The sequence below is a fragment of the Rattus norvegicus genome, chromosome 12 (genome assembly GCF_036323735.1).
Source record: "Rattus norvegicus strain BN/NHsdMcwi chromosome 12, GRCr8, whole genome shotgun sequence".
Lineage (NCBI taxonomy): Eukaryota > Metazoa > Chordata > Mammalia > Rodentia > Muridae > Rattus > Rattus norvegicus.
In genome coordinates, this window is record NC_086030.1 from 9,449,035 (window position 1) to 9,476,338 (window position 27,304).

The 27,304-nt window shown below is 42.2% G+C and overlaps 1 protein-coding gene across 1 annotated transcript; it reads right to left on the minus strand.

Annotated features, from left to right (window-relative positions):
• Positions 1-922: 922 nt before the first annotated feature.
• Positions 923-26,115, minus strand: Zfp958l1 (zinc finger protein 958 like 1). Its single transcript, XM_063271846.1, has 4 exons — positions 25,959-26,115; positions 7,770-7,896; positions 7,387-7,447; positions 923-4,926 (listed from the first exon to the last, which is right to left on the minus strand). The coding sequence occupies exons 1-4, from the start codon at positions 26,022-26,024 to the stop codon at positions 3,714-3,716; spliced, it is 1,467 nt and encodes a 488-aa protein (XP_063127916.1). The 5' UTR covers positions 26,025-26,115; the 3' UTR covers positions 923-3,713.
• Between the last annotated feature and the right edge of the window lie 1,189 nt (positions 26,116-27,304).

The window sequence follows — 27,304 nt, forward strand, 5'->3', positions numbered from 1 at the left end:
ACACAAGTGGAAGACAGCGCTGAGGGCACCCCGTGGTGGCTTCTACTGAACGCACTTCAGTAGAATATAATGAGATGATGAAAGGTGCTGTACTGTGTACAGTAAATTTTCTTTACACAAATGTTCATGTGATGCTTATTTTATTAGAAAAATGTCATAATAGTTTTATAGATAAATTTAATAATTACATTATATATTATATGTTAATAAAATTTAAAATTAAAAATAAAGATTTAGAATAAAATTAAATTTTAAACAAGTTTTCATGGTCTTTAATTTTAAAAGAAAAATCGTTTCTGGGTGAGTCTTTGAAGCACACTTCAGTAGCCTATTCCCAATGTGATCCCCAAAGGACTCTAGCTGGAGGACAGGATGTGCAAACTTGCTCAACTACATGTATTTTACATGACTGTCCTCCCACACCAAAGGGAATCTTCTTATCTGTAGTTTAGGTGCTAAGCATATGGGTAACAAACCATCTTCTTCAAATAACCATAGAGCCTTTTGCCATCTCAAATAAATCTCACCCACCTTCTTAGGGAAGAGGCAAGAATTCTCCCTTTTTTTGGCAAGGGTTTTGCATTTTTATTTTTTTTAGATTTATTTATGTATTATGTTCAGTGTTCTGACTAGCATTGTTAAATGGAGCTGACAAAACAGGACACATTGGGAGTACACCTACTACTCTTGAACTTGTACCCAGAAGGCTGGGATACGAGAATCAAGAATTCAAATACAGCCTTGACTAATTATTGGCATCCAAGTCAGGCTTGATGACAAACATCACCTCCAAGGAATTTGTGAAAATATAAAAAACACAGTGATGAACTGTCCCCGCCAGCGGGGACCCAGTTATTCAGGGTCCCGAAGGGGCGCTACCCTTGGGCTTAAATGCGGGGCGAGAGAAGGAGACCAAGCAAGATTCTGTTGTCAAGGTCTCCTTTATTGGAGTGAACGTTACAACTTTTAAGGCTTTCAGGTAGGGGGAGTGTCCTTTGTGAAACACAGAGGAGGGGGAGATGAGGATATAGGCAGTGATAGCTGGAGACAAAGAGGTCAGGCGGTAGACGATGATGAGGACCAGGTGTTGACTCAGGAGGTAACTGGTATCTGCTCGAGCTGAGGCATCCCTTGAATGTTATCTTCCTGTGCCGTAAATTCATGGGAGAGGCCTCTGTCCAACAATCTTAAGACTTATGGCAGTCATCTTAGGGGTGAATATCTGTGGCCAAACAGCCCAGAGTCACCTAGTCACTTTGAGCCATGCAGTCAAAAAGCGGCTAGGCCCAAATCCAATATGGCTCTGTACAATGAACAACCAACCACCACACCAACCACCACCCTTTCACAGACAACACAGTGTCTAATACTAAACAATGAACCACTCAGCTAATAGGGATCCCATTTCATACATGGCCCCAGACAAATACTATTACCAAGTGACAGTGCAGTAGAAGACGAACAGAAGCCACAGAAGAACTACAATAGCCTAACATACTTCTGTAAGTGGATTTGGCACACATACACCAAACTTCAATAGCCACTCCAAGAGTTGCAAAGTATAAGCCACACCCACAACTGGTGGTCTCCACCATTACACATGAGTGAACGTGGAAAACAATTTGCTTTTGTTACGGCTATGATGAAAAAGAAATGAAGCAAGATTTTTTTCCCCTTGAAACTGAAGACGATGATGTCTAAAGTCTTTACAAGATTGCTCACATAGATACAGCATTTCTCCTGTATGAATTCTTTATTTCCTACCATCAAAGTGAAATAGTCTTTAAAACATTTACAGGATTAAAGATATGGCGAAGCAGTTAAGACAAGTTGATTCCTGGGATCAAGGTCAGGTTATTGACAAATCCCTGTATTCCTCCTACAGGATCCAAGGAATCCACACACACACACACACACACACACACACACACACACACACACACACACAGAGAGAGAGAGAGAGAGAGAGAGAGAGAGAGATATTGCACAATTAAAAAGAAAATTTCAAACAAATAATTTTTACTCATGAATGTTTTTCTTATGTAAGCATCCATTCCTTTAACTCAGGAGTTAAGGCATCTAAGAGGTTATGTACAGTGTTTCTTCATCCTGGATAGAAACAGCAAGCACATAGGCGTGAAATCAGAGAAATCAAGGTAGCTCGGTTGGTATTATTTGGGGGTGTGTGTGTGTGAAGATTTAAGAAATGGTGCCCTGCTGAAGGAGATATATCACTGGCGGTTGACTTGAGAGTTTAGATCTGCACACAATTCCTAGGTCTAACTCATTCTGCTGCATACTGAGGATGTAAGGTGTAAGCCCCCTCTTTTAGCGTCATGCGCAACACTTGTTGCACTGCCACTTTCATGGTGATCCCGTAATCCTCTGGAACCATAAGTCAAATTAAACTCTTTTATAAGTTGCCCTAGGCACAATGTTTTATTATAGCAACAAAAAAGGCAGTAGTTCACACCCGTAAACTTTTACATCTGGATGAGTAATTGAAGAGAATTGTGAAGTCTAAAAGGGCTATCACTTACATTCATACACTTGCGCATATGAATTTACAAGTACAAATAAAATCAAGAGGAACACCATAATGCTTGATTGTTAACACTGGTCAGATGTTCTCTTCAGAATAATCTTGTGCAACTGAAGTATGTTGGCTACAGTTCTTATAGGATCCTTATAGATCCCCTATAGTATGAATTCTTTCAGGTCCCTAAATACTACTGTGATGTGTAAAGCCTTTAACAGATTAATTGCACACTAAGGCTTTTAATATTGCATAAAGAGATCATAACACGTAAAGCTTTACCACAATGACTGCATTCACAGGTTTCTTTGCACTATGGCTTTTTCTCCTGAGCACAGTTACTCGCACAGGTTTTACCACATTGCTTACCTCCTAGTGTCGTCTCAGGCAGGTGTTCTTCTACCTAGTCGCATATAACTGTGCTTAATCACATTGATTACATTTGTAGGGTTTCTTGCCAGGACATGTTATTTTAGATATTTGTAAATAACTGTTCTGACAAAAGGCCTCCTAATATTGACTCCATTTATAGGGGTACTCACTTTTATGAATTCGAAGATGACTGTAATATGCAAATACCATGAACAAGTAAAAGAAACTGTCCTAAGTACAGCCATTTTGCTATAAGACTTCATTTAATCATAGAGCGAAACTAAATTCAAGTTCCCAGAACATAAGGGAGCTGGAGACTCCCTAATAATTGATAAGCTTCCATAATTCATTTTTGTTTCCCAAAACATGATTGTTCCTAACCACATTTCCTATTTCACAAAACATATTGACTGTTCCAAATGACAGTTTCTGTTATTCATCTTTTTTTACCCCAAAACACAATACCTGTTGTTAACCACAAAGAGAAAATGGATATGATCTTTAGACTGTAAAACCTACATCCTGCCTGCATCAGTGGACACAGATCAACTACATAGTGAATACCCGTAGCCCTGGTTTTTGTGTCGTGTTGGATTTCTAAGTGGGCTCCATAACATAAAGACTTCAGCACATTGCCTACACTCATAGAATTTCTCTCTGGTATACTTTTGTGATGATGAAGACTATAAAACCATTTAACGCCTTCACCATATTAAATACATTCTTGAGATTTCTCTCCAGGATGAATTCATTTATGCCTCTGAAGTTTGCTGAGACTTACAAAGGCTTTCCCACATTGCTTATGTTAATAAGGTTTCTCTCCAGTGTGTGTCCTTTCATGCCTTTGGAGATGACTGTGGTAGCCAAAGGCTTTGCCACACTGGTTACATTCGTAAGGCTTCACACCAGTATGGGTTCTCTCATGCACCCGGAGACTGCTGTCATACGGAAAGGCCTTACCACATTGATTACATTCATAGGGTTTCTCTCCAGTATGTGTTCTTTTATGTACTTGAAGACTATTGGACTGTGAAAAGGTTTTACCACATTGATTACATTTGAAGGGTTTCTCTCCAGTATGTGTTCTTTCATGTTTTCGAAGTCTACTGTGAATTGCAAAGGCTTTATCACACTGATTGCATCCATAGGGTTTCTCTCCAGAATGTATTCTTTTGTGTTTTTGGAAACTACTGGGACATGCGAAGGTTTTACCACACTGATCACATTCATGGGGTTTCTCTCCAGTGTGTACTCTTTTATGTATTCGAAGTTGACTGTGTAGTTTAAAGGTTTTACCGCACTGGTTACATTCAAAGGGTTTCTCTCCAGTATGTGTTCTTTCATGCACTCGGAGAGTATCCTGGATTGAAAAGGCTTTACCACATTGATTACATTCATAGGGTTTCTCTCCAGTGTGTGTCCTTTCATGTCTTTTAAGATGACTCTGACTCGCAAAGTCTTTACTACACTGATTACATTTGTAGGGCTTCTCTCTAGTATGTGTTCTTTCATGCACTCGGAGACTGCTGAGACACGCAAAGGATTTACCACACTGATTGCATCCATAGGGTTTCTCTCCAGTGTGTGTTCTTTCATGGATTCGCACATAATAGCGTTGTGTAAAGGCCTTATCACATTTATTACATTTGTAAGTTTTCTTTCCAGTGTGAGTTCTTTCATGATTTTGAAGAATATTATGACATGCAAAGGCTTTACCACATTGATTACATTTACAGGGTTTCTCTTCCGAGTGGGTTCTTTTATGTCTTTGTAGAGTGTTCTGATCTGAAAAAGCTTTGCCACATTGAATACATTTGTAGAGTTTCTCTCCAGTGTGTGTCCTTTCATGTATTCGAAGACTGCTGTGATACGCAAAGGCTTTATCACACTGATTGCATCCATAGGGTTTCTCTCCAGTGTGTGTCCTTTCATGTGCTCGAAGACTACTGCAATGTGCAAAGGCTTCACCACACTTCATATCTTCATAGGGTTTCTCTTCAGTATGACTTCTTTCAGGTCTGTAAAGATAATTGGTATATGTAAAATCTTTACTACATTCATTACACCAATTAAACTTTTGATCTGAATGAATTAATTTTAGAATCTGATCTAACTGTAAGGAGAATCAGATCTTAGCATTTTATCACTTTGTTTAAGGTGTCCTTTCATTATGGGTAGCTTTCCATCTTTGAAGATACCCATGATAGTAAAGAAAGGGAAATTATACGGATTTAAGGTTTAAAAATATAAAATTAAAAGAGTAAGCTCCAAAATCCACAGACTCAGGGCTAAGCCCTGCAGCCAGGAATAGCAGGCCATAAAGATAAGAGAAAAGGAATGCAGGAACCAGCGCAGGCTATCAAGGACTGACCCATAAACCATCGGGCAGGAAGACATCCCCCCAGCTTACTCAGGGTCACACTTTAGCTAGATGTCCTCCAGACCCTGATAAGCCCCTGACTTCTAGCACGTACTCTTCTTCTTTGTTGTAACCTCACTGCTATGTTTAAATGAGCCAATTGTGTGTAACCGCGCCAAAACGCCCTAGCTTTCCCTATATAAACCCCTGACTTTTGAGTTTCGGGGTCAACTCCTCTGTCTCCTGCGTGAGACACGTGTTGGCCCGGAGCTTCGTTATTATTAAACGGCCTCTTGCTTTTACATCAAGACCGGTCTCTCGTGTTTCCTGGGGTGCACCATCCTGAGACTTGAGCGAGGTTCTTTCATTAAGAGCATTTACTGCATGATTTACATTTATAGACTCCTTTTCCTCCTTTCCCTTTTTCTTTGATGGTTTTCACATATTAGAAGAGAACAGTAAGAACGCAGAACCTTACCACGCTGATTGCATTCATAAATTTTCCTGTAGTGTGAGTCATAACTACATTTGTAACGTGAACCAGGACAAACAGAAGAATTTCCACATTCCCAGGACTCATAGGGATCTTCTGCAGTGTGCGTTTGGGGTTGTATTCCCAATGAACTTGGAAAACTAATAAATTATAGACTTAGATCACATTCAGAAAATTTACTCGGTGGGGACTACAGAAAGGACTAAGTCAGGCAAACTTCATGACAGGCCCCAAACCAACAGGTTGCCAGACAAGGCCTAAGTTTCTGTTCCTTAAACTGGACAAGTGTGGGCAAGTCAGTTACTAGAAAATCCAGAGTCTCCATGGGCAGACAATCACGAGCTGCCTCATCACCTGGCTGCCTGTGGAAACTCCCTGGGGCCTTAGCCATTCCCAGAGGCATGTAAACCCCTGAAAATGCAGACAACCAGGATAAACTACAGGACAAAGGACACCGAGGCTTCCCTGAAATTCCTCAAATTGGCTTTACATTAAGCCTGTGACGCTCACATCTCTGTCTTCTATCCTGATGAATGGTAGACAATGAATGCTGGACTTTTGCAGAATCGACACTGGCCTTTGCAGACTATTTGAGTAGGAGATATTGTTCTTCGGTCAATCACAGACCCTTACATGACTACATATCTTCTAAAAATTACTTTTGGAGAAAGAAGTGCATTGCTTCTTTCAATATCTCCATGTCTACATGGCCTGTATTCATTGTGACACATGATACATCTATTGAAAGAATAACAAATGAAAGGTTCCCACATTGCATTCACACAGTGTTGAGGACTTTTTGTTTCTCATAGACATGTAGTATAGGGATTAGGTTTTGTCCACAACAACGTTCCTGACTCTCATAAACTGCCCCTCTCACAAACTTAGCAACATTACTACAGGGATAAGAGTAAGACTAGCTTTAATTAAAATGGATGATTTATTTATTAGAAGGTTTTGGTGATATACTTATTACCTATTCAAAGTGTATAACTTTTACAATATCTGAGTATTACAAGATCAAACAAATTGGCTGTTTTGTAGCATAGATCTAATACAGCTATGATTCCAATAGTGACGTCTGCTAAGGCATTGTTTCCTTGAATTCTTTTTAGAGGAATGATGTGCAAACACAAATCAGATACCTGACATTGGGATACATGATGTCATGGTTTAAATATGCTTGGCCTAGGGAGTGGCATTATTTGGAGGTGTGGTCTTGTTGGAGTAGGTGTATCACTGTGGCGTGGGCTTTAAGACCCTCATCCTACTCGCCTGGAAGTCAGTCTTCCACTAGCAGCCTTCAGATGAAGATGTAGAACTCGGCTCCTCCCGCACCATGCCTGCCTGGATGCTGCCGTGCTCCTGCCTTGATGATACTGGACTGAACCTCTGAACCCGTATGCGAGCCCCAATTAAATGTTGTTTTTATAAGATTTGCCTTGGTCATGGTATCTGTTCATAGCAGTAAAACCCTGACTAATACACATGGCTTTGTGAGAATTTAATAATCACAAATATACTTCAAGCAGTGCTTTTTAAAATGTTGCTTTTTAAAACCCTTCTATGTCAGAGGTAAAAATTTCTTCAAAGGCACAATTGTATTAGCTTGTACATAAAAATTACCTTCCGTGTCTTCTAGAACTTTGAAAATGTTCTTCAATATTATGGTCTTCCAAACTGTAACCTAAAATATAGTATCAGAAAAACGTATGCTCTATAATTGGAAATTACGTAATATTCAAGTTATTATCTTCATTAAACCTTAGAGCCAAGCCTGATTTATTTACGGCATTCTTTCTCATTCGCAATTGAAATGACAATAAAGAGGGGTTGGGGATTTGGCTCAGTGGTAGAGCGCTTGCCTAGCAACCGCAAGGCCCTGGGTTCGGTCCTCAGCTCCGAAAAAAAGAAAAAAAAAAAAAAAAAAAAAGAAATGACAATAAAGGATCAATAACAAAAAGAGTTGCCCCTTATTTTTAAAAGTAAAGGAACATTTACTGTCATACCTATAGCAGTGAGGTTCCAGTAGGTCTCCAGCATCACATCTTTGTAAAGACCTTTCTGGGAAGGATCCAACAAAGTCCACTCTTCGGAAGTGAAGTCCACATGCACATCGTTAAAGGTCACTGCATCCTAAATATCTCAAACATGTGTACAACAAAAAGGCTGTTATTGGCAGCACTCTCAATGTATACTACATTGACAATACAGTCTTATAATCCTGGTACTTCCAACGTCTATTCCATAATACGGATGTTATAATGGAATTACCAAGCAATTGTTGAAGAGAACTGAAGAGGATAGTGACCCGTCATTTTCTCTGCCCTTTGAATAAGATATACTCTTGCAAGAGAAACACCTACTAGTGGAGAGAGAGAGAGAGAGAGAGAGAGAGAGAGAGAGAGAGAGAGAGAGGAGCAAACAGATCAACAGTAGGGAGTACATATCAGAGACACGATTTGAATGATTACTGACAACAGAAAGGATAGGTAAGATGGGTGTACTTGCTCACGCCTTTAATCCCAGCAATCAGGAGCCAGAGACAAACCTATCTCACTGAGGTGGATGCCAGGCTAGTCCATGTAATGGGACACAGGGCATGCAGAGGTATATATTAAGACCTTGATTCCCCTGCAAGAATCAATTAAACAAACAAAATAGAAAGAACTCAGAGGTCTTTACTGAAGTTCCTGCAGAGATATAAAATTGAATACAGTTTTGTATTCATCTTCCTGAAACTTTAAGTGCCCCAGTTTAAACTGTAATATTAGTAAGAGCTTACTAATAGGAAATACATGCTTACAGTTACGAATACATGGATAAAACATTAGAAATATAAATGTTAATCATAAATAAGCAACATAGGGCAGGAGGGATGGTTTACCAGTAAAATAAGTGCTCTTGCTAGTCTTGCAAATAATTGGAATCAACTGTACTTACAAGGTGACTAATAACTATCTACTATTCCAACTTCAGGAATTCTGAGGTCATGTTTTGACTACTATGAGGAATAGGCACACAACGGTGCATATTCATACACACAGGCAAGATACTAATATTTACCAGATGTCCCTCAACAGAGGAATAGACATAGAAAATGTAGTATATTTACACACTGGAGTACTACTTAGTTATTAAAAACAATGATTTCATGAAATTCGCAGGCAAATGGATGAAACTTGAAAATATTCTGAGTGAGGTAACCCAATCACAAAAGAACACACATGGTATTTACTCACCGATAAGTGGATATTAGCCAAAAAGAATCTCGGAATACCCACGATACAACTCACAGATCATATGAAACTTACAGGATGATGTCATTATGCAGCAAGGCAGGTCCAGGATAAGGATAGGCAGGTTAAAGTCTAGGAAGGAGGGAGGAGGAGGAGCAGGTGCAGGAGAGGAATCAAGATGGAGATGATGGAGGAAGATGATTCAGATCCAGGTGGTCTCTCTTGTTTGGTCAATTTTCTCCTGTCTAGGTGGGCAGTTTCTATCTTTATTCATTGGCAGTGAATTTACTCTGTGGATGTATCGTAGATTGAGAGTTACAGTTTGTTGAGTCTTGGTGTTACCAGGTAGCTGGGACCAGAGTTCCTGGCTGGTCAGGGCTGGCCAGGGTGACTAGCAATGGGAATGGAGAGACCACTGGGGCTAGAAGACAGCTAGGCTAACGTGGCGTGGCATCATACTGGAACCAGCTGCAGCTGAGATAAATTGATGTTAGTTCTGTATGGCCCTACAGTGCCCGAACTAAGGCCAGGGGTCCAGTGTGGAATGGTGATGCATGGGAACCGGACGTGCTCCTTTTTAATTTTTACCGCAACAGAAACTCAAGAAGAAAGATCATTCTAAACTGTGGAGGCTACAGCCCTACCCAGTAGGGGGAAGAGAATAATCTCAGGGAGTAGAGAGAGGTACCTGAGGAGGAGTGAGGAAGGGGAGGGAAAAGGGGGCCAATTCAGATATGGGAGGAGATGGGGGAGACATAGAGAGGCTCAGGAATTTGAAAGTAGGTGTGTTGTAGTGGGGGAGAGGAACTGGGGGTAGCCACTAGCAAGTCCCAGATGCCAGGGACCCAAGAGGTTCCCAGGACCCAACAGGGAGGACATTAGCCAAAATACCCAACAAAGGGGAGCGAGAACCTGTAGAAACCACATCCAGTGGATAGGCACGGCCCCCAGTTGAGGGATGGAGCCACCCACTCACCTCAAAAATATGAATCCAGAATTCCTTCTGTTCAAAGGAAATGCAGAGACACTAAAGGAAAGGCCATCCAGAGACTGCCCCACCTAGGAATCCATCCCATCTGCTGATACCAAACCCAGTCACTACTGCTGATGCCAAGAAGTGCTTACTGACAGGAGCCTGGTATAACTGTCCCCTGAAAGGCTCTGACAGAGCCGAACCAATACAGATGCAGATATACACAGTCAAACACTGGACTGAGTGCAGGGACCCCAACGGGTAAGTTAGGGCAAGGGCTATAGGAGCTAAAGGGGTTTGCAACCTCATAGAGCAATATCAACCAACCAGACCTCCCTCACCATGTACCCAGGGACTAAACCACCAACCAAAGAGGGAGTACCCATGGCTCCAGCTGAATATGTAGCAGAAGAATGCCTTATCCGGCATCAGTGGGAGGGGAGCCCCTTGGTCCTGTGGAGGCTTGATGATCCAGGATAGGGGAACGCTAGGTCGCTGAGGCAGGAGTGGGTGTGCAGGTGAGGAAGTACCCTCAAAGAGGCAGGGAGGGGAGGGAGGAGGAGATAGGGGGGTTGTGGACGGGAAAATGGGCAGGGGGATAACATTTGAAATGTAAATAAAATAACTAATAAAAAAATTCAAAACAAACATGAAAGGTAGGAATAATGTCACACATCTGCAATCCTATGACTTAGAAGGCTCAGGGACTGTTAACATCATGAAGGCATGCTGTCCTGACAAACAGAACACACTCTCCGTCAAACTTAAAAATTGAAGATGTGGAGGATGGTCGTCGCAATAGCGTACGCTTGACTTGACAAGAACCAACACTCCAGGCCCACCAGCCAATAATATATATATAAAACAGTCAAGCGTGTTGGCCTCCAGAACTCTAGAGCCAGGATTCGGGTGGATGTCTAAGTTCAAAGTCTGCATGGGCTTCTTTCTACTTTGAGAACAGGGAAGGTTACACAGAGAAACTTTATCTTCAAAAACAAAAACAACAAAATTGACAATATGAAAACATCTGGCTAGCAAATAACTTATTGTTGAATAGTAAGTGCTTCTGATAGAACTTAGCTGATTTGAAGTAATAGTCTATAATGGTGAGGGCATACCAGCCTGAGAGGAATGTGGCTGATCAGGTTCATCCACCACAGAGTAGACATAAAAAACAGGAAATGGGTTGACTTTATACACACTCGAATCTCACCCCCAATAAGGAATCTAGAATGGCTCCTACTACAAAAGCTTCCTTAATCTCCCCCCGAAAATTACAAAAGAGAGAGACAAGTGCTCAAAGACATCGTACTATCTGAGAGCTTTTTGATTCAATTTATTGCATTTGAAGTCTGGTCACTATTGACTCGTGGTCATCCTGTGATGAACATAAATTTATTCTAACTTCAGTGATCCTCATTCTCTGCAACAACTCCTACACTGTTCAAATGTCCAAAGTTCCTTCTGACACTCAAAGCAATCTCTTAATCACCACACCTTATAGAATCAAAGGCACAGAATACCCCTTCTCATTACAATGAAAAAGGAATGTGGATACCGTGAAGGAAGATTGAACCATGGCAACAAACCCAGCAGGGCAACACCAGATCCTGTAGCTCTGTCTCAGACACTTGGGGCTTCAGTTTCAAGTTGATCAGCTGTCCCTATCCCTGCGACTTCTCATACTTCTCAGTTTGCTCATTTCCATCTCCTATATGCTGCTCTCCATGCAGATGCCTTGAAGCCTGGGTACCTCAACAGCCTGTGGTCTCAAAAGGTAACCAAGGATTCATCCTGACAGCTTCATCCAAGGAATGTTTAGAATCTCTTCACTGGAGCTCCTACGCTGTGAGACAGGGATGAAGTGAGTGTGCTGAACCCAAACCACAGAGGAAGAATTCCTCACCTTTGAGCCTCCAGAGCCAGCACAAGATGGGTGTTCCTGTCAATGTGACGTCGACATTGAGACAGACCCCGCGCCGCACTGGACGCACAGTTGCAGCAGATTTTATATGAAGTTCTCTCCTGGGACTAGGATTAACTCTGCCTACTTCTTCCACTTATTAAATGCTTAGCAGCATTACCATAAGGGCACACACTTGGGCCTTCTCTTTAATGGTGATAATCTCCTTGAACACCCTGCTTCTGTTTCAGCATTGACTGCCACCTGAAACTACCCAGTGCTGCTTTTAATTACAAAACACAGACTACATTATTTCTGTCCCACATGGTTTTTTTCACCACAGTCCTGAGTCATTAGCAATAACCATCTCACAGATTCAATATTTTGTCTATGAAATCAGTCTGTTATTTTCTTCAAGTCTGCCTTACTCATTTTCTCAGGGTATGGGCAGAATAAGAAAGATCTGGGGCCAAAGTATCACACAAATGACCTCATGGTAAATTTCTCATGGAGTCTATTTTTTCACTGAAATCCCATGGCCTTGACTTTTGCCTACATTACTCTTCAATCTCTGATCTTCCAGGTCCTACATGAACAGCTGATTAAGCTCTGTGTACAGCCTTTCATGTCATTGGTCACCTTAATTTCTAACATCTTTGACACTCTTCCAAAAGAGAACACCTCAAGTTTCTCTCCGGCAGCAAAATCCCTTTTTACATATTATTTTGTGGTTGTGGTTCTAACTTGTTACTGTGCTGCTGTGACTGAATCCTCTAAGCAAAAACATCACAGCTGATAAACATTTTTTTGTTTTTTTGTTTTTTTTTTTGGATGATTCTGTCAGATCACAGTCCGTCACTTTTGAGCCTAGAATTGAAACTCATGCTAGAAAAATGGGCAAAAACTGCTTCCTGGCTTGCTCTCTGGTGTGCTCACTGTCTCACGCTCAGGCAACTTTCCCATCCAACCCAGGCACACCTGCTTACAGACATTGCCACCTTCAGTAGAAGATTCTTTCCACATCAATCATCAACCAACATAATCTCTCAGACGCAGCAACAAGACATTCTGATGGGGGCACACCTTCAACTGAGGGGGGCTCCCTCACATGACTGTAGGCTCTGAAATGTTGAGAAACTAAAGCTAATTAGGCCACAGAGACAAAAATATATGAGAAAGTTTTAACCATCTGATAATCCTGCCAGAAGACCAGGTAGGCAGGCTGTCCAGAGATCGACCAGACTATCTGTTACTCCAGACCAAATTTTCACAGTTGCTGCAAGCGCTGGAACAGAACACCAGAGGCAGCTTCCCCTCTCCTGTGTCTAAACCTCGAGTAGATTGCTAAGATTATCTCTCCATGGCCTCCTATTCCCCAGCCCCCAACACTAGTAAGCATTCCCCTTGGCACACATCCACCAATTAGGTCAGTAAAAGAGGTAATACTCAGCAAACCGCCTTTCAGAAAATTCAGAGAGCAAACAGAAAGAAACCCAGGGGGAAAATACTCCCACCCAAACAAGACAAACACAGAAATTAGCACCAAGACCTATAATCACCCCAACCTCAGATGTCTAGACACCAGAATAGGAACATAATCAATAAAAGCCAGAGAAATATTTCACCAACAGAGCCATGTTATCATACCACGGCAAGTCCTGAATGTGCCCACATGGCTGAAAGCACAAGAAAAAAACCTTAAAACCAACTATATGAAAATGATAGGATCCCTAAAGAGGAAATACATAAATTCATTAAAGAAATAAAGGAAAACACAAATAATAACACTTGAAGGAAACACATAAAATAGTTCAAGACCAAAAAACGGGAATAGAAGCAATAAAGAAAGCACACACCGAGGAAATCCTGGAAATGAAAATTTTAGGACTGCAGAGGCAAAATTCACCCAGAGAATAGAGATGGTAGAATCTTAGACATTACAGATGAAAAGCTCTCAGGGAGAACTTTCCCTCGGGATGGAGACCCTCCAACTCTAAAGACCAGACCGAGACACCACAGGATGCAATCAGCAAGAGGATTTGGTTTATTGTCGGGATACACAGGCACAGGCACCTGCGGGCGCTTCAGTCACTCGGGGGACTGGCGCGCCCCACGGAACCAAGGATGGGCTTTTATAGGATTTTGGGGAGCAGAAGCAAGCATACAGAAGCAAATGCATGGTTACAGGGATATAATTGGTGGATTCTAATATGGCAAGGGTTTAGCCCGGGGGCAAGTTTCCTAGTTACCTTCTTGGAACATAACGGCTGACTCGGCCCCCCACCAGGGTGTGGGACCTCTCCCAGGGCTTTTTTTCATTGTCAGGTGCTCAACCGAAGTCGTCCTGTTGCCAGGCCTTCAACCAAACACATCCTGCTTGGCAGCCGCTTTGTACTCAGTGTTTTAACCTTTCCCTGAACCAGTCATCTTAAGTACAGCCTTGCAAAATGGCGTTACTGCTGCTAAGCTGGGGTCTTTCACAGATAGAATAGAAGGAATGAATGCATCAAAGAAAATGTCAAGCATAAACATTCCATGGTCAGAACATCCAGGAGTTGTGGCACATTATGAGAAGACAAAAACTATGAATAATAGGAATGCAGGAAGAAAAAGAACACCAGCTCAAAGAACCAGAAAATACTTTAAACATATAAAGGCATACCTACTAGGATTACACCCATCTTCTCAATGCAGACTCTAAACACCAGAAGAGCTTGGATACATGTGCTGCAGACTAAGAAACTACAGAAGCCAGCCCTGATTATTATACCCAGAAATTTTTCAGTCACCAAAGATGGTGAAAATAAGACACTGTGAATAAAGTCAAATTTGACAATATCTACCTGCAAATATACCCCCTATACAAGGTGCTAGAAGAAAAATATACAACCCAAGGAAGTTAGCTCTACAAATGAAAACACACGACATAAATAATCTCACATTATCAGCAAAACGGAAAGGAATCGCATACATTCCACGACCACCACCACCAGTGAAATACTTGGAATAATAGATCACTGCTCACTGATATCCCTTAATTTCAATGACTTTAATCCACTAATAAGTCACAGCTAATAGAATGGAGCTAAAACAGGATCCACCCTCCTGTTATATAATAGAAACATCAAGGATAGACAATGCCTCAAGGTAAAGGGTAGGAAAAAAGATATTCTAAGGAAATGGAAGTAAGAATGAAGCTGGTATAGCCATTTTAATACACAAAATAGACTTCAAACAAAAACAAAAAAGGACAGTATATACTCTTCAAACTAAAAAAGTTCTAAGAACCTAACATTTCAATTCTTAATATCTACGCCCCAAACATAACAGCACCCCCCACCCCATTGTAAAAGAAACACTTCTGCAGCTTAAATAGCATGCACTAGCAATGGGAGAGTCAATATCCCATTCTCAACAACAGACAGGTCTTCCAGTAAAAAACTAAATACAGAGACCAGGCATGGTGGCACAGGCCTTCAATCCCTACACCAGGGAGGAAGAGGCAGGTGGAACTCCGACTTTGTGACCAATCAGGTCTACACAATGAGTTTCAGGAAAGACTAGGCTACACAAAACAGCCCTGATTCAAAAAACTGAAAGCAAACACCACACCATCACCACCACCACCACCACCACCACCACCACCACCAACAACAACAACAACAACAACAACAGCAAAAAGCTAAAGAAATACTTCAGCTAAATGATGTTAAAAACCAAATGAACCCAACTGATATTTACAGAACATTCCACCCAAGAACAAAAGAATATATCCTCTTCTCATCCTGTGGAATTTTCTCCAAAATCAATGACATGCTTGAACACACTGCAAGTCTCAACAGATACTAGAAAATGGAAATAATCAACTGCATCCTAACAGACTACCATGGATTAAAGCTGCATATCATCTACAGAAACAGAAAGCCTACTAACCAATAGAAACTGAACAACTGGCAAGAAGGTATTCTACATACTACAGAAAGAAAAACCTGGACAGAAACCCAGCTAACCCCATTCCCTAAAATCTATCCTTCCTGTAAGATGTGCAGTGGCATGGAGGCACCAAACCGGTTTGAGTGGCCAACCAATTTTTGGTTTAACTTGTGGCCCACACATGAGAGGAAATCCACGCCTTACACTACCTGGATGGCCAGCAATCTCAGAGACTTAAATAGCGAGCATAGCGAGTGCATGGGTGTCTTAGTTAGGGATTTACTGCTGTGAACAGACACCATGACCAATGCAAGGCTTATAAAGAACAACATCTAATTGAGGCTGGCTTACAGGTTCAGAGGTTCAGTCCATTATCATCAAGATGGGAACATGGCAGCATCCAGGCAGGCATGGTACAAGAAGGGCTGAGAGTTCTACTTCTTCATCTGAAGGCTGCTAGCAGAATATAGGCTTCCAGGCAGCTAGGATGAGGGTCTTAAAGCCCGCACTCATAGTGACACGCCCACTCCAACAGGGCCACACTTTCTAATAGTGCCACTCCTTGAGCCGAGCATATGTAAACCATGACATTCCACTCATGGCCCCCAAAGGCTCATTCAAACATGAGTCTATGGGTGCCACACCTAAACATATCATAATGAAAAATACATTTAGCCCAATTTTAAAAGTCCCCATAGGCTATAGCAGTCTCAACAATGTTAAAAGTCCAAAGATCAAGGTTTCTTATGAGATTCATCCAATCATTTAACTGTAATCCCCAAAGCAAGACAGGAAACCAGCTGGGCAAACTCTAAATCTGAACCTCTATGTCTGATATCAAAGTGGTCTTCAGATCTCCAACTCCTTCTTCTCATCTTTGATGGCTGCAATAAACTTTTTTCGCCCAGGCTGGTTCGACTTCCTCTTAACCAGCTTTTCTCATCAGATACACCTCGGTTCTGGCATCTTGAACATCTTGGGGTCACCAAGGCAACCTCAGGGTTACAATTTCTCGTTTCAAGGTCTGGGGCCCCCACATGATCTTCTGGGCTCCTCTAAAGGAAGAGTCACTTCTCCAACTCTGCCCTCCGTAGCACTCTAAGCTCAGCTTGATCCACCCCACTGCCACTGCTGTTCTTGGTGATCATCCCATAGTACTGGCATCTCCAATATGCTGGGGGTCTTCTGCTGCAACTAGGCTTCACCAATAGCCTCTCATAGGCTCTCTTCACGGTGTCAAGTCTCAAATCCTTTGCATGACCCCTTCAGTCCTGGGCCATCAGCTGCAACTGAGATTGCACTTTCACCAATGGCCTTCCATGGCCTCTCACAGTGCCAAGCCCCAGCTGTTCTTTATGACCTCTTCATGCCTTCAAAACCAGTACTCCCCAGGTGACTCACAATACCAAGTACAGCTGAAGCACAAGGTAAATCCTTGCTATCTCTGGAACACAGCTTCTTTGTGCTCTCACAAAATAATCCCCAGAAGATTTCAGTTCGGTGATTCTGGTCTCTTCTCTTTTTTTTTTTTTTTTTTTTTTTTTTTTCCGGAGCTGGGGACTGAACCCAGGGCCTTGTGCTTCCTAGGCAAGCGTTCTACCACTGAGCTAAATCCCCAACCCCTCTGGTCTCTTCTTAATCATCACTAACTTCTTAGCTCTAGCTAACTAGCATCAACTGTCCCAGTATTCCCTTCTTGACTCTATAGCCAGAGCTACATGGCAGAAGCTGCCAAGTTCTGCTGCTTGCTGGGGCTAGAACATGCCCCCTTGTTCTATTACATCATCACCAGCTTTCTGTGTTCCAACTCCTTCACTGCCTAAGTTTGGTTGTCTGGAACTTGCTCCATAGACTGACTTTGAACTCAGAGATCTGCATGCCTGGGATTAAAGGTGTGATGATCTACCAAACCTGGATTTAAGTTTTCCTTCACCTAGAACTTGCTCTAGACTGGCCTTGAACTCAGAGATCTGTTTGTCTCTGCCTCCTGGGGTTGATTAATGGCTTATAGTACCATGCCTGGACCTAAATTTAGCTGGGTGGGATCTTGCCCCAAAAATCACTATTCCATTAATTGTTTCCATCAATTTAATGTCCTTGAACACAAGGATGCAGCTCCATTTTACATCCTGGTATCCTTTTTATGCTTGATCCATACATTTTATATTTCCCCTTTCTCAGCTTGCTATGCTTTTTTAAAATGCTCTTCATGAGACTGAACCAGAGAACAAAGTCTATGATGGGTGTCTCTGAGACTTCCTTTGTCAGTGCAATTAATCTAAATTTCTTCACCTCAGCCTCAGGCTGACTCTTCAGACAAGGGCAAGAAGTAGTCACAGTCTTCACCAAAACACCATAAAACCAGTCTCTAGACCACATATTGAAATTCTCCACTGAAACTTCTTGGGTCAGGCCTGCACGATTCAAACCATTCTCAGTCTTCCACATTCCTACTAGGACAGCCCATTAAGCCCCATTTCAAGCATCCCACTGCTTTCCAAATACAAAGTCCAAAAATCCACATTCTTCCAAACAAAAGCATAGTCAGGCCTATCACAGCAACACCCAGTCCTTGGTACCAACTTCTACCTTAGTTAGGGTTTTCTGTTTGAACAGACACCATCACTAATGCAAGTCTCATGAAGAACATTTAATCGAGGCTGGTTTACAGGTTCAGAGATTCATTCCATCATCATTAAGGTGGGAGCATGGCAGCATCCAGGCAGGGATGGTACAGGAGGAGCTGAGAGTTCTACTGGTTGGCCTTCTACATTAGGTCCAATGCTTTGTCTTTTATTTTGTATATTGTTTGCTCTTGTTCACCTGTCCTCTCTCAGAGGCCTGAACAAGAGGGGAAGTGGATCTGGGGGAGATGGGAGGTAGGCTAGATTTAGGAGGAGTGGAGGGAAGGAAAATTGGTCAAAATAGACTGTAATGAGAGAAGAATCTATTTGAATAAAAAACGTTAATTCAATTTTCCCTGAATCAAAGTGCAAAGATTGGAAGCAATAATGAACGAAGAGAAGCAAAGTCATGAAGACAGGAAAAGGATGATTCTGATAGATACAGGTCTCTTTCTGTTTATGTAGAGGATGACCAGCGCACAGCAGTTCATGACAAGTTCATTCCTGGGCCCTGTCTAGATTTCTGAGGTCAGAAGCTTCGCTTTCAGCAATGTGAAACATACAGCACGTAGGAAACAGACCCAGGTCACTCTCTTGTGTTAGCTTTTAGTAGTAGTTTGGATGGCGGAATTACAGAGGTCCCTACTGCTTCAATTCAAAACAGTATTCTTGTTCCTCTTTAAGGAAAACTTGAAAAACTATTCAAATAATAGAAATACATATATATGTATATATATATTCTTATAGAGTATTGCTAGAGAAAGTATATAATACATTAACATATAAGTATGTTAAAACATATAAATATATACATTAACCACCACATATATAATGCATTAGACATATAAACTGATATATAAAAATGTTAAATGTTTAAACAAGTTCTCCAAAGCAAAGGGTGGGTAATTTAGAAGAAAAGAGAGAGATCTGTCACTTGCCTAAGACTATTGAATCTTTGTTAAAGTAAAATTTTTTGTCATTATTTAAATTCAAACATAATAAGTCAGTCTATTTCTTAACCCCATTTTTCCTTTTTCAAGCAGTATGACTCTTTGGCAGAAAGCTCTCATACCATCCAAATAAAGTGGCTTCTCCACGTTTACAGGATACAATAACAGCACATTTTCTTCTCATCTCTCTTGCTATAAAAGCTTGAAATTTAGTTTTCCTTTTCCATAATCAACTAAAACAATAATCAGAAAAAAGCCTTTGAAGGTGATTGCTTTGGCTCGATTCTCTATTCTTTCCGCCCTTCATTTTATATGGCTATCTTAAGTATAGGCCGAAGAAGTTCTCACATCCATCTGACAAATGAGAGTTTATTAAAGATAAAATTCAGATGGGAGAAAGAGGATTTATCGATCCTGCAAGAGCTATAACTCCACGTGCTGCTTTGAAACCCACTCAGCACTGACTGTGAGAGTTTAGAATCCTTTGGCCTTCGCTCTTTGTCTTCATTCACTTAGCACAGTGCCCTCCTCAGGCGCCAGCTTGTCCTGAGAAAATGAGCATTTACGTTATTTTATACCTCAAGTAACCATGAACATAACTCAAGGAGAATAAGAATTCTGATACTTCTTAAAATTAATTTCAAATGCACAGAAAACACACTGACAATATTAGTGGGATCCAGGGCAATATTGTTATTTTTATGAGAACTCTGTATAGTGTAGGTACACAAAAACATAGAGTGAGAATGTGTTCGTGGTAATGGGGTACTGTGAGTGTAGGTAATATGTCCACCTGCATCATAATACATACAGTGAATGCTTGTAATTTTACATCAACTGTAACAGTGCAACATGGTTTTAACTAACGTTAGTTAATATCTGTGGACAATCCCCACCTACTGCTCTCAGAGTTTATCTAGCGTACTAACACACAGTCCCAAGTCACACTCACATTCAGTGTTTGACGAATGGTTCTGGATCATGTTTTAGTTTCCTTTTATTCTTCCTATTTAAATCATACTTGGTGCAAGAACTTTTACGTGACCAGGATAATGTATTCACTGAAGTCCTCTTTCTATGCCTTTGTACATCATTTCACATCAGTTTCAGTTTCACAACCTTATTGTATTTAACTAAATGAATAATTATTTAGAATAACATCTTTTATTCTTTTACACTATATAAACAACAACATTAAAATGATGTATTAAAAAAAATGTTGGCTATGTTCAATTTACACCAGAAATCCAATACAACCCAAAGGAAATTCCTAACAATTTACAGCGGGAAAAAAAAAACAAACCCTCAGAATTCTCATTAGGATTATAAAGAAATATTACACATAATGGGGTAATGTGAATTCTGTACTTACCACAAAGCTACAACAATGAACAATGAATACAATATTTGTGAAAGAATAAGTAGACCGGATGAAAAGGCCAAAACCATAATTCTAAAATATATTCAACCTCTCCATAAAAGACCTAAGGAAAGGTCCACCAGGAAAAATGTGAACTTGACAAATGTTTCCTGATTGTACATTACACAAGGTAAATAAGCACAGATGTTACAACTACAAAAACAAACAAACAAAAAAACCCAAAGAAACAAAACCAAAAAAACTCAAAATTACCCAAAAACTGTTATATTTCTGACCCTCCAGCTTCTGTTGATTTCTTTTTTACAAACAGAGAGGCCCCATGCTCTAGAGGTCTCTCTTTAGAATGGAGGTGACCAGACAGGTGAGCTGTGTCTCAGCAGGCCCTCGTGTCCCTTGGGGCTTCAAGCACACATAGCCTCACTAAAGACAACACACAAAGCAGTGTTGGAGAATAACTTAATGTCTGCTTCCTACCACATGGACCACGACACACGATGAGGAGTCTGCCTTACCCACATCACACAACACCGTGCACATGGACAAACCCCTGCATCTCAGAAGCTCCCTCTGTAGCCCGGAATTTAATTTCCCTGCGGAATTGAATTTCCCTGCGTCACACCACTGTGGCTGGTGGGGGTGGGGACACAAAAAGACTCTAATCACATATTGCTGAAGGATGAACCCATCAGCTCTTTCCTACCAGTATCTAAACGATTTATAAAATATCCCACAAAATTGAATGTGGGACGCAATGTTCAGAACTTCTAGAAACCAGACTTCACTTTCCCAATCTGTCTTCCTACTACTACACACCGAAAGCAACGCCAGTTTACCACTGCCTGTGTTGCAGAGTATGCCCTGCCTGAGGGAATCCTACACAGAGAGGGTCTGAGTCTAAGGGCCTCTCTCTGCCCAGTCACCACCTGAACCCACATAACCACGTCTGACCCACATTCTGTCTCAGTCCCAGTGGATCAGATATGGATAGATCAGCAGATCTGCTCCTTCTGGCCTGGGGAGCTACGAGGAGGACTACACTCACCACGGCATGGTCTGTGGTCCTCCTCATAGCTCCCTGTAGTTGCAAAAGAGAAGAATACTGGAAAGAACCTGCACGGTACCTCCCACGGCTGGTCCTGATTGCTGGGTCTACCCAGAGTCCCTCATTATCTTGGACATCAGAGCTGGGCCTCAGGACAATAGCATCTCCTCTACTTGGTGATGGAAAGACCCAGACAACTGAGGCCTTCACAGCTCTGCCCTGCTATCCTAGGGGCAGAGAGAAACCTAGTCTGGGAAGTTGGCACTTCAGTGCAATTTCTAGAGCACTTTCTGTTTTTCTTCCAAGACACGGGGTCCATTACACACTAACATCTCCCTCATAGCTGGGAAATCCTGCAACCAAACGTCAGTCAAAATCAAACATTAACAACAATTAAAGCAAAAGTGGCCATGAAGTTTAAAGCAAGGAGCAGTAACATGGGAAGCGAGTGACAAACAGAAATAAAAAGGAAAGGTCATGGCTGCTGCTAGAGACAGTAGAACATGGAGTTTATTACAGATAAAAGGAGAGCAATGCCAGAGGCAAGGACATCGGGAGGAGTCCAGAGTAGGCAGGACCCTGAGCCATTTGAGAAAAGGGGAGAGAGCAGAGGGAGAACCAGACCAACAAACCAGGAGGTTAAATGATAGATAAAAAAGACCAAGTAACCAAAACAAGGGAGAAGGACCTGCAGCCAAGTCTGCTTTGATTTGTTACATAGGCACCTCAACCATCTGTCTCAGGGTTTGAGACTTAACAGTAGGGGGAATGGAGAAGTCCAGGGGAGAAGGTTGAAATTATTTAATTATAATCTCAAAAACTATTTTCAAAAGTGGAAACAGGCTTTATGCTCCAATATTCTTCAGGGACTAGACAAACTTATTAGAGCACACCAAGTATTATTTACAGCTGTTCTTTCAGGGTGTGTGTTTTCAGAGAGGAAAAGCACCATTCCTGTTAGGCACAGTGACACCTGCTTTTCCAGATTGTCTATGTTGGTTGATTGGGCTTCTGGAAATAAGTTTAGCTTCTCATTCAGATTCTTGGACTGCCTTGGTCTGTGAACACTCCAAAATGGCCAGTTTGGAATTTTACTGATTACCCGACATTGCTAATGCCAACTACTGCTAAAACAGTAGTTTTAACATTTCTCATTTTCTTTCTCTCCATCCCTTTCTGTGCTGTGACTACAACAGCTATGAAGTTCATCAGTGAACCCAACTCATACACAGGTCACTCTTTGTCTTTTAATTCTCCTGAAAAAGTCAGAGAGAGTTTAGAGGCCACACATTCACTGGTCTATTTTCCTCCTCACTCATTTACAGTCAGGGTCTAGCCTGACAAGAGTTTTATGACACTCTTCTAGGCATTAGGCATCAGAGGCAGGATTAGGGGTTCAAAGCAAATCTTAACTATATAGCATGACCAAAGAATGAGCAAGAGGAGATGTTACTCTAAACAGAAATATGAAAGCACTTGAGAAAAAGGAATAAAATTCTTAATGACTGGAAAACAGAAAAAATAAGAAATTAGAGCAAAGATGCAGAAATAAAATGAATTTTAAATAGTAATACTGTCCCTATCAGTAGTCCTTCCAGTACACATCCCCACATACAATTTCAGATTAGAAAAACACTACATACCCACACAGCTCTGCCTGCCTCCCTTGAGTCCTGCTTGAAACTGAGAAACATAGGTGAGACCCCTGTGACCCAGTCCTCCTGCATGCGGGGACCACAGCAAGCACACCAGCTACGGTTCTGCCCTGAATTATCAGAGACCCCTCTTCCTTCCAATCCATACCTGCACCTGCAATTGAGGTTCTGCACCACATACTCCAACCCACAGCTCTGCTGGCCTTTGGGGAGGCTTGCAGCTATCCAGAACAACGAGTCCCAGAGGCTTACTTACCCAGAGACTACCAGGCACCAACACCAGAGTCAGCCAGATGGCAAAAAGCAAATGCAAGAACATAGCCAACAGAAGCAGTGCAAAATGACAACATCAGATACCAGTTCTACCACTATGGCAAGCCCTGGATCCTAACACACCTGAGGAGCAACACTGGGACCATAAATCTCACCTCATGAAGATGATAAAGGCCTTTAAAGAGGATATAAATGAATCACTTAAAGAAATACAGGAAAATATAATCAAATAGGTAGAAGCTCTTAAAGGGGAAAGAAGTAAATAAATCCCTTTAAAAATATAGGAAAATACAATTAAACAGGTGAAGGATAAGGATAAAATGGCTCAAGACCTAAAATGGAAATGGAAGCACGAAAGGAAACATAAATGGAGGCAACCCTGCAGATAGATAACCTAGGAAAGAGAACAGGAATTACAGATGCAAACATCACCCACAGAATACAAGAGATAGAAGAGAGAATCTCAGGCATACACCATACCATAGAAGACACTGATACATCAGTCAAAGAAAATGCTAAATGTAAAAAATTTCTAACTCAAAATAACCAGGATACTTGGGACACTATGAAAAAAACCAAACCTAAGAGTAATAGGGATAGAAGAGGATGAAGATTCCCAGCTCAAAGTGCCAGAAAACATCTTCAACAAAGTCCTAGAAAACTTCTCTAGCCCAAAGAAAGAGATGGCTATAAACATACACGTGTCCAGACAGGTATGGTGTGGGAGGAGCTGAGAGTTCTACTTCTTCATCTGATAGCTGCTAGGAGAACACTGACTTCCAGATAGCTAGGATGGGGGTCTTAAACCCCACACCCAATGACACACCCACTTCAACAGGACCACATCTTCTGATAGTGCCACTCCCTGGGCAGATCATATACAAACCGTTACAGAGAAGGAGCTCTATTTTATTCTCAATAAATCAGGGCCTTAGGGGAAGCTCCCTCCCCAAGCTGTTGCTAGCTCTGACAAGCATGTTCCTGGGCCTGAGAAAAAGCTGTCATTCTCCATACACGAGGGCCTCCTGGAAAGACTTGCTTGACCAGGCCAGCCCTTAACAGAACCGTGTTGTGTTTTCAAAGAGTTATCACCCAGTGTAGTCTTGCCCATGTGGCAGAACAGGAGAAAATGTACCTATAGGGCACATCAGGTCTTAATGTTGGTTATGACCATGTAATGCCCCCTGGGCAGCTTGTTAAGAGGCCTGTTCTTGGATGTGACAACGAACCTCATGAGTGATTGTAAATCAGGGGGTCTCCTTTATTATCCTTTGGAGCCAAATTTCTGGACAATCATGGTCAACAAACATGTGTATCCTAGCCTCTTAATCTCTACTAGGTCTGGTTAGCGTGCTTCTTGCCTGTAGGGTGTCTTAGCTTAAATGTTATTTGATGTCACTTACTATTTGTATGCATTGGTAAATCTTTTACATCATCTAGTCTCCTCTCCTACGTCGCAGCTAAGTATTGGAGTGCTGCTACCCAACACTTGAGATACCTTGTACAACCTCCACAACGTTAACTCCAAATGGATCTGACACCTAAATGTTAAATGCTAAGGGCAAAACTTGTAGAAGACACAAGAGAAAGGAGGGCTCTCTAAGCTTGGCTTCCTGCCAAGAATGTTTCTACACACAAGACTCCAGCCTCCGAAGTGAAGTAATTCCAAGGCCACCGCCAGGTCCAAGGACCCCGAAAGACTTCAGAGGGGGCTGCTTCTCACCCAGTCCCAGGAAGGACCCACCATTCTGGCTCCCAGCGCTCTTCTGCCTGCTCCTCCCCTTTGTGGGCAATGACCTTTCGCTCACGACCTCAGGATTTTGGAGCTTGCCTGATCTCCCGTCACAGCACCCAGAAGCAACGCACAGAGCACAGCATAGCAAATCATTCAAACCTGCTCAGCTACAGAACGAATCCTGCAGCAGGGCACCCGGGGGAAAACAAAACCCTCCTCCTCTTCTGACTGGCAGGTCCGCTTGCAGGCTCTGATTACCCAACAAGTCTTGAACAGCTTGAGCACCTCTCTTTGGGTTAGAGTGTGCTGAGGGAACAGGGCGTAGTGTTCCAGGTCTAGGCTTTCAGACCAGGGTGTGACCATTTCCAGATAAGCAAAGGTCTGCATTTCGGTAGCACTTGTGCCTATCTTCCTGCACAGCCTCTGGGGAGGACCCACCACTCTCGCTCCCGCTGCTCTGCCCCTTCGTGGGCAGTGACCCTGCTCTCACCATGCCGTGACTGCAGACCTCGCCTGAGCTCCCTCGCCGCACCAAACTGCAGCGCACAGAGCACATCACACGGAACCATTCAAGCCTGCTCAGCTGCAGAGCTGGACTTGCGATCCGGCACCCGGAAGAGCCCTCCTTCTCTTCTGACTGACAGGTCGGTCTGGAGACTCTGATTGGCCAGTGAGTCTTGAGCCGCTAGAGCGCCTCCCTAGGGTTAGAGTGTGCTGAACACAGTGGTTCCTGGGCCGGGCTTCCAGTCCAGGGGCCCATCTTTTCCGGATGCGTAGAGATTCGCATTTCAGTAGCACTTTTTCTTGTTCTCCAATAGCTACCACAGCCAGCTCCTGTGAGGCCCCCACTACTCAGCTCCTTGCTGCGCAGCTGCCTGCTCCTCCCCTCTACTGGCCTTGACCACGCTCTCACCTCTCCTGTGACGTCAGAGCTTGCCTGGGCTCCCATCACCGCACTTCCTTCCCTTTTCCTCCTGGAATCAAGGTGGTTAGCTTGCCGGGGAATTATCAATGTGTCCCACAAGTGGAAGTGTGCTCAGAATATTAAGCGTTAAAGAGAGATTTTAGGGAACAAGATTTTTGTCTTGTGGCTTCCTGCTAGGTTCAACTACTTTCACCTGGGAGGTATAAGACAAGACTTGAAGGAAAGCAGGAAACAGATGACAAACATTGTGGAGCACTATTGTTACCCAGCACATCTTCCTCAGTGGGAAGGTGGAAAACAACAGAAACCACAGCTGTCTTAGTCTAGGATCTCCAGATTGACAGAAGTGATAGATTGAGTCTCTGTACATAGAAAGTGTCTGTGTACCCATGGAAAGTTGAAGAATACTCTAGTGGTTCAGCCCATGTGGCTGAATGTCTCAGTGATCTTCAGCATATAACATAATCCTCAAGCAGCAGGCTCCAATGCCTTAACAAAAAAAAAAAAAAAAAAAAGAACGTGTTGTCCAAAGGTCGGGAAAGCAAAAAGAAAAAGAACTACCATGTCAATGTTCTTCAAATATGCAGGCTGCCAACAGAAACCGGGGTCTAGGTTAAAACTGGATCTTGTTACCTCAAAATTGCCTCAGATTAAAGAAGGGTTCCCCCCAAGCCTCCACAGTACCCAACTCTTTGGGTTTTAGTTAACCCCAGATGTAGTCAATTTGAATAAGAACAGTAGCCATCACAACAGCCAAGGCAGAAGAACTGAGAAAATTTTCACTCTACTCCCACACCCTGTGGCAGACCAGGAAAACATGAGAGACATTTCAAAGCAATGATTTTATCCAACAAAGGAAACATTGACATTTTACTTATGGAGTCCGGATATGATATAAGTTTGTGTAATCC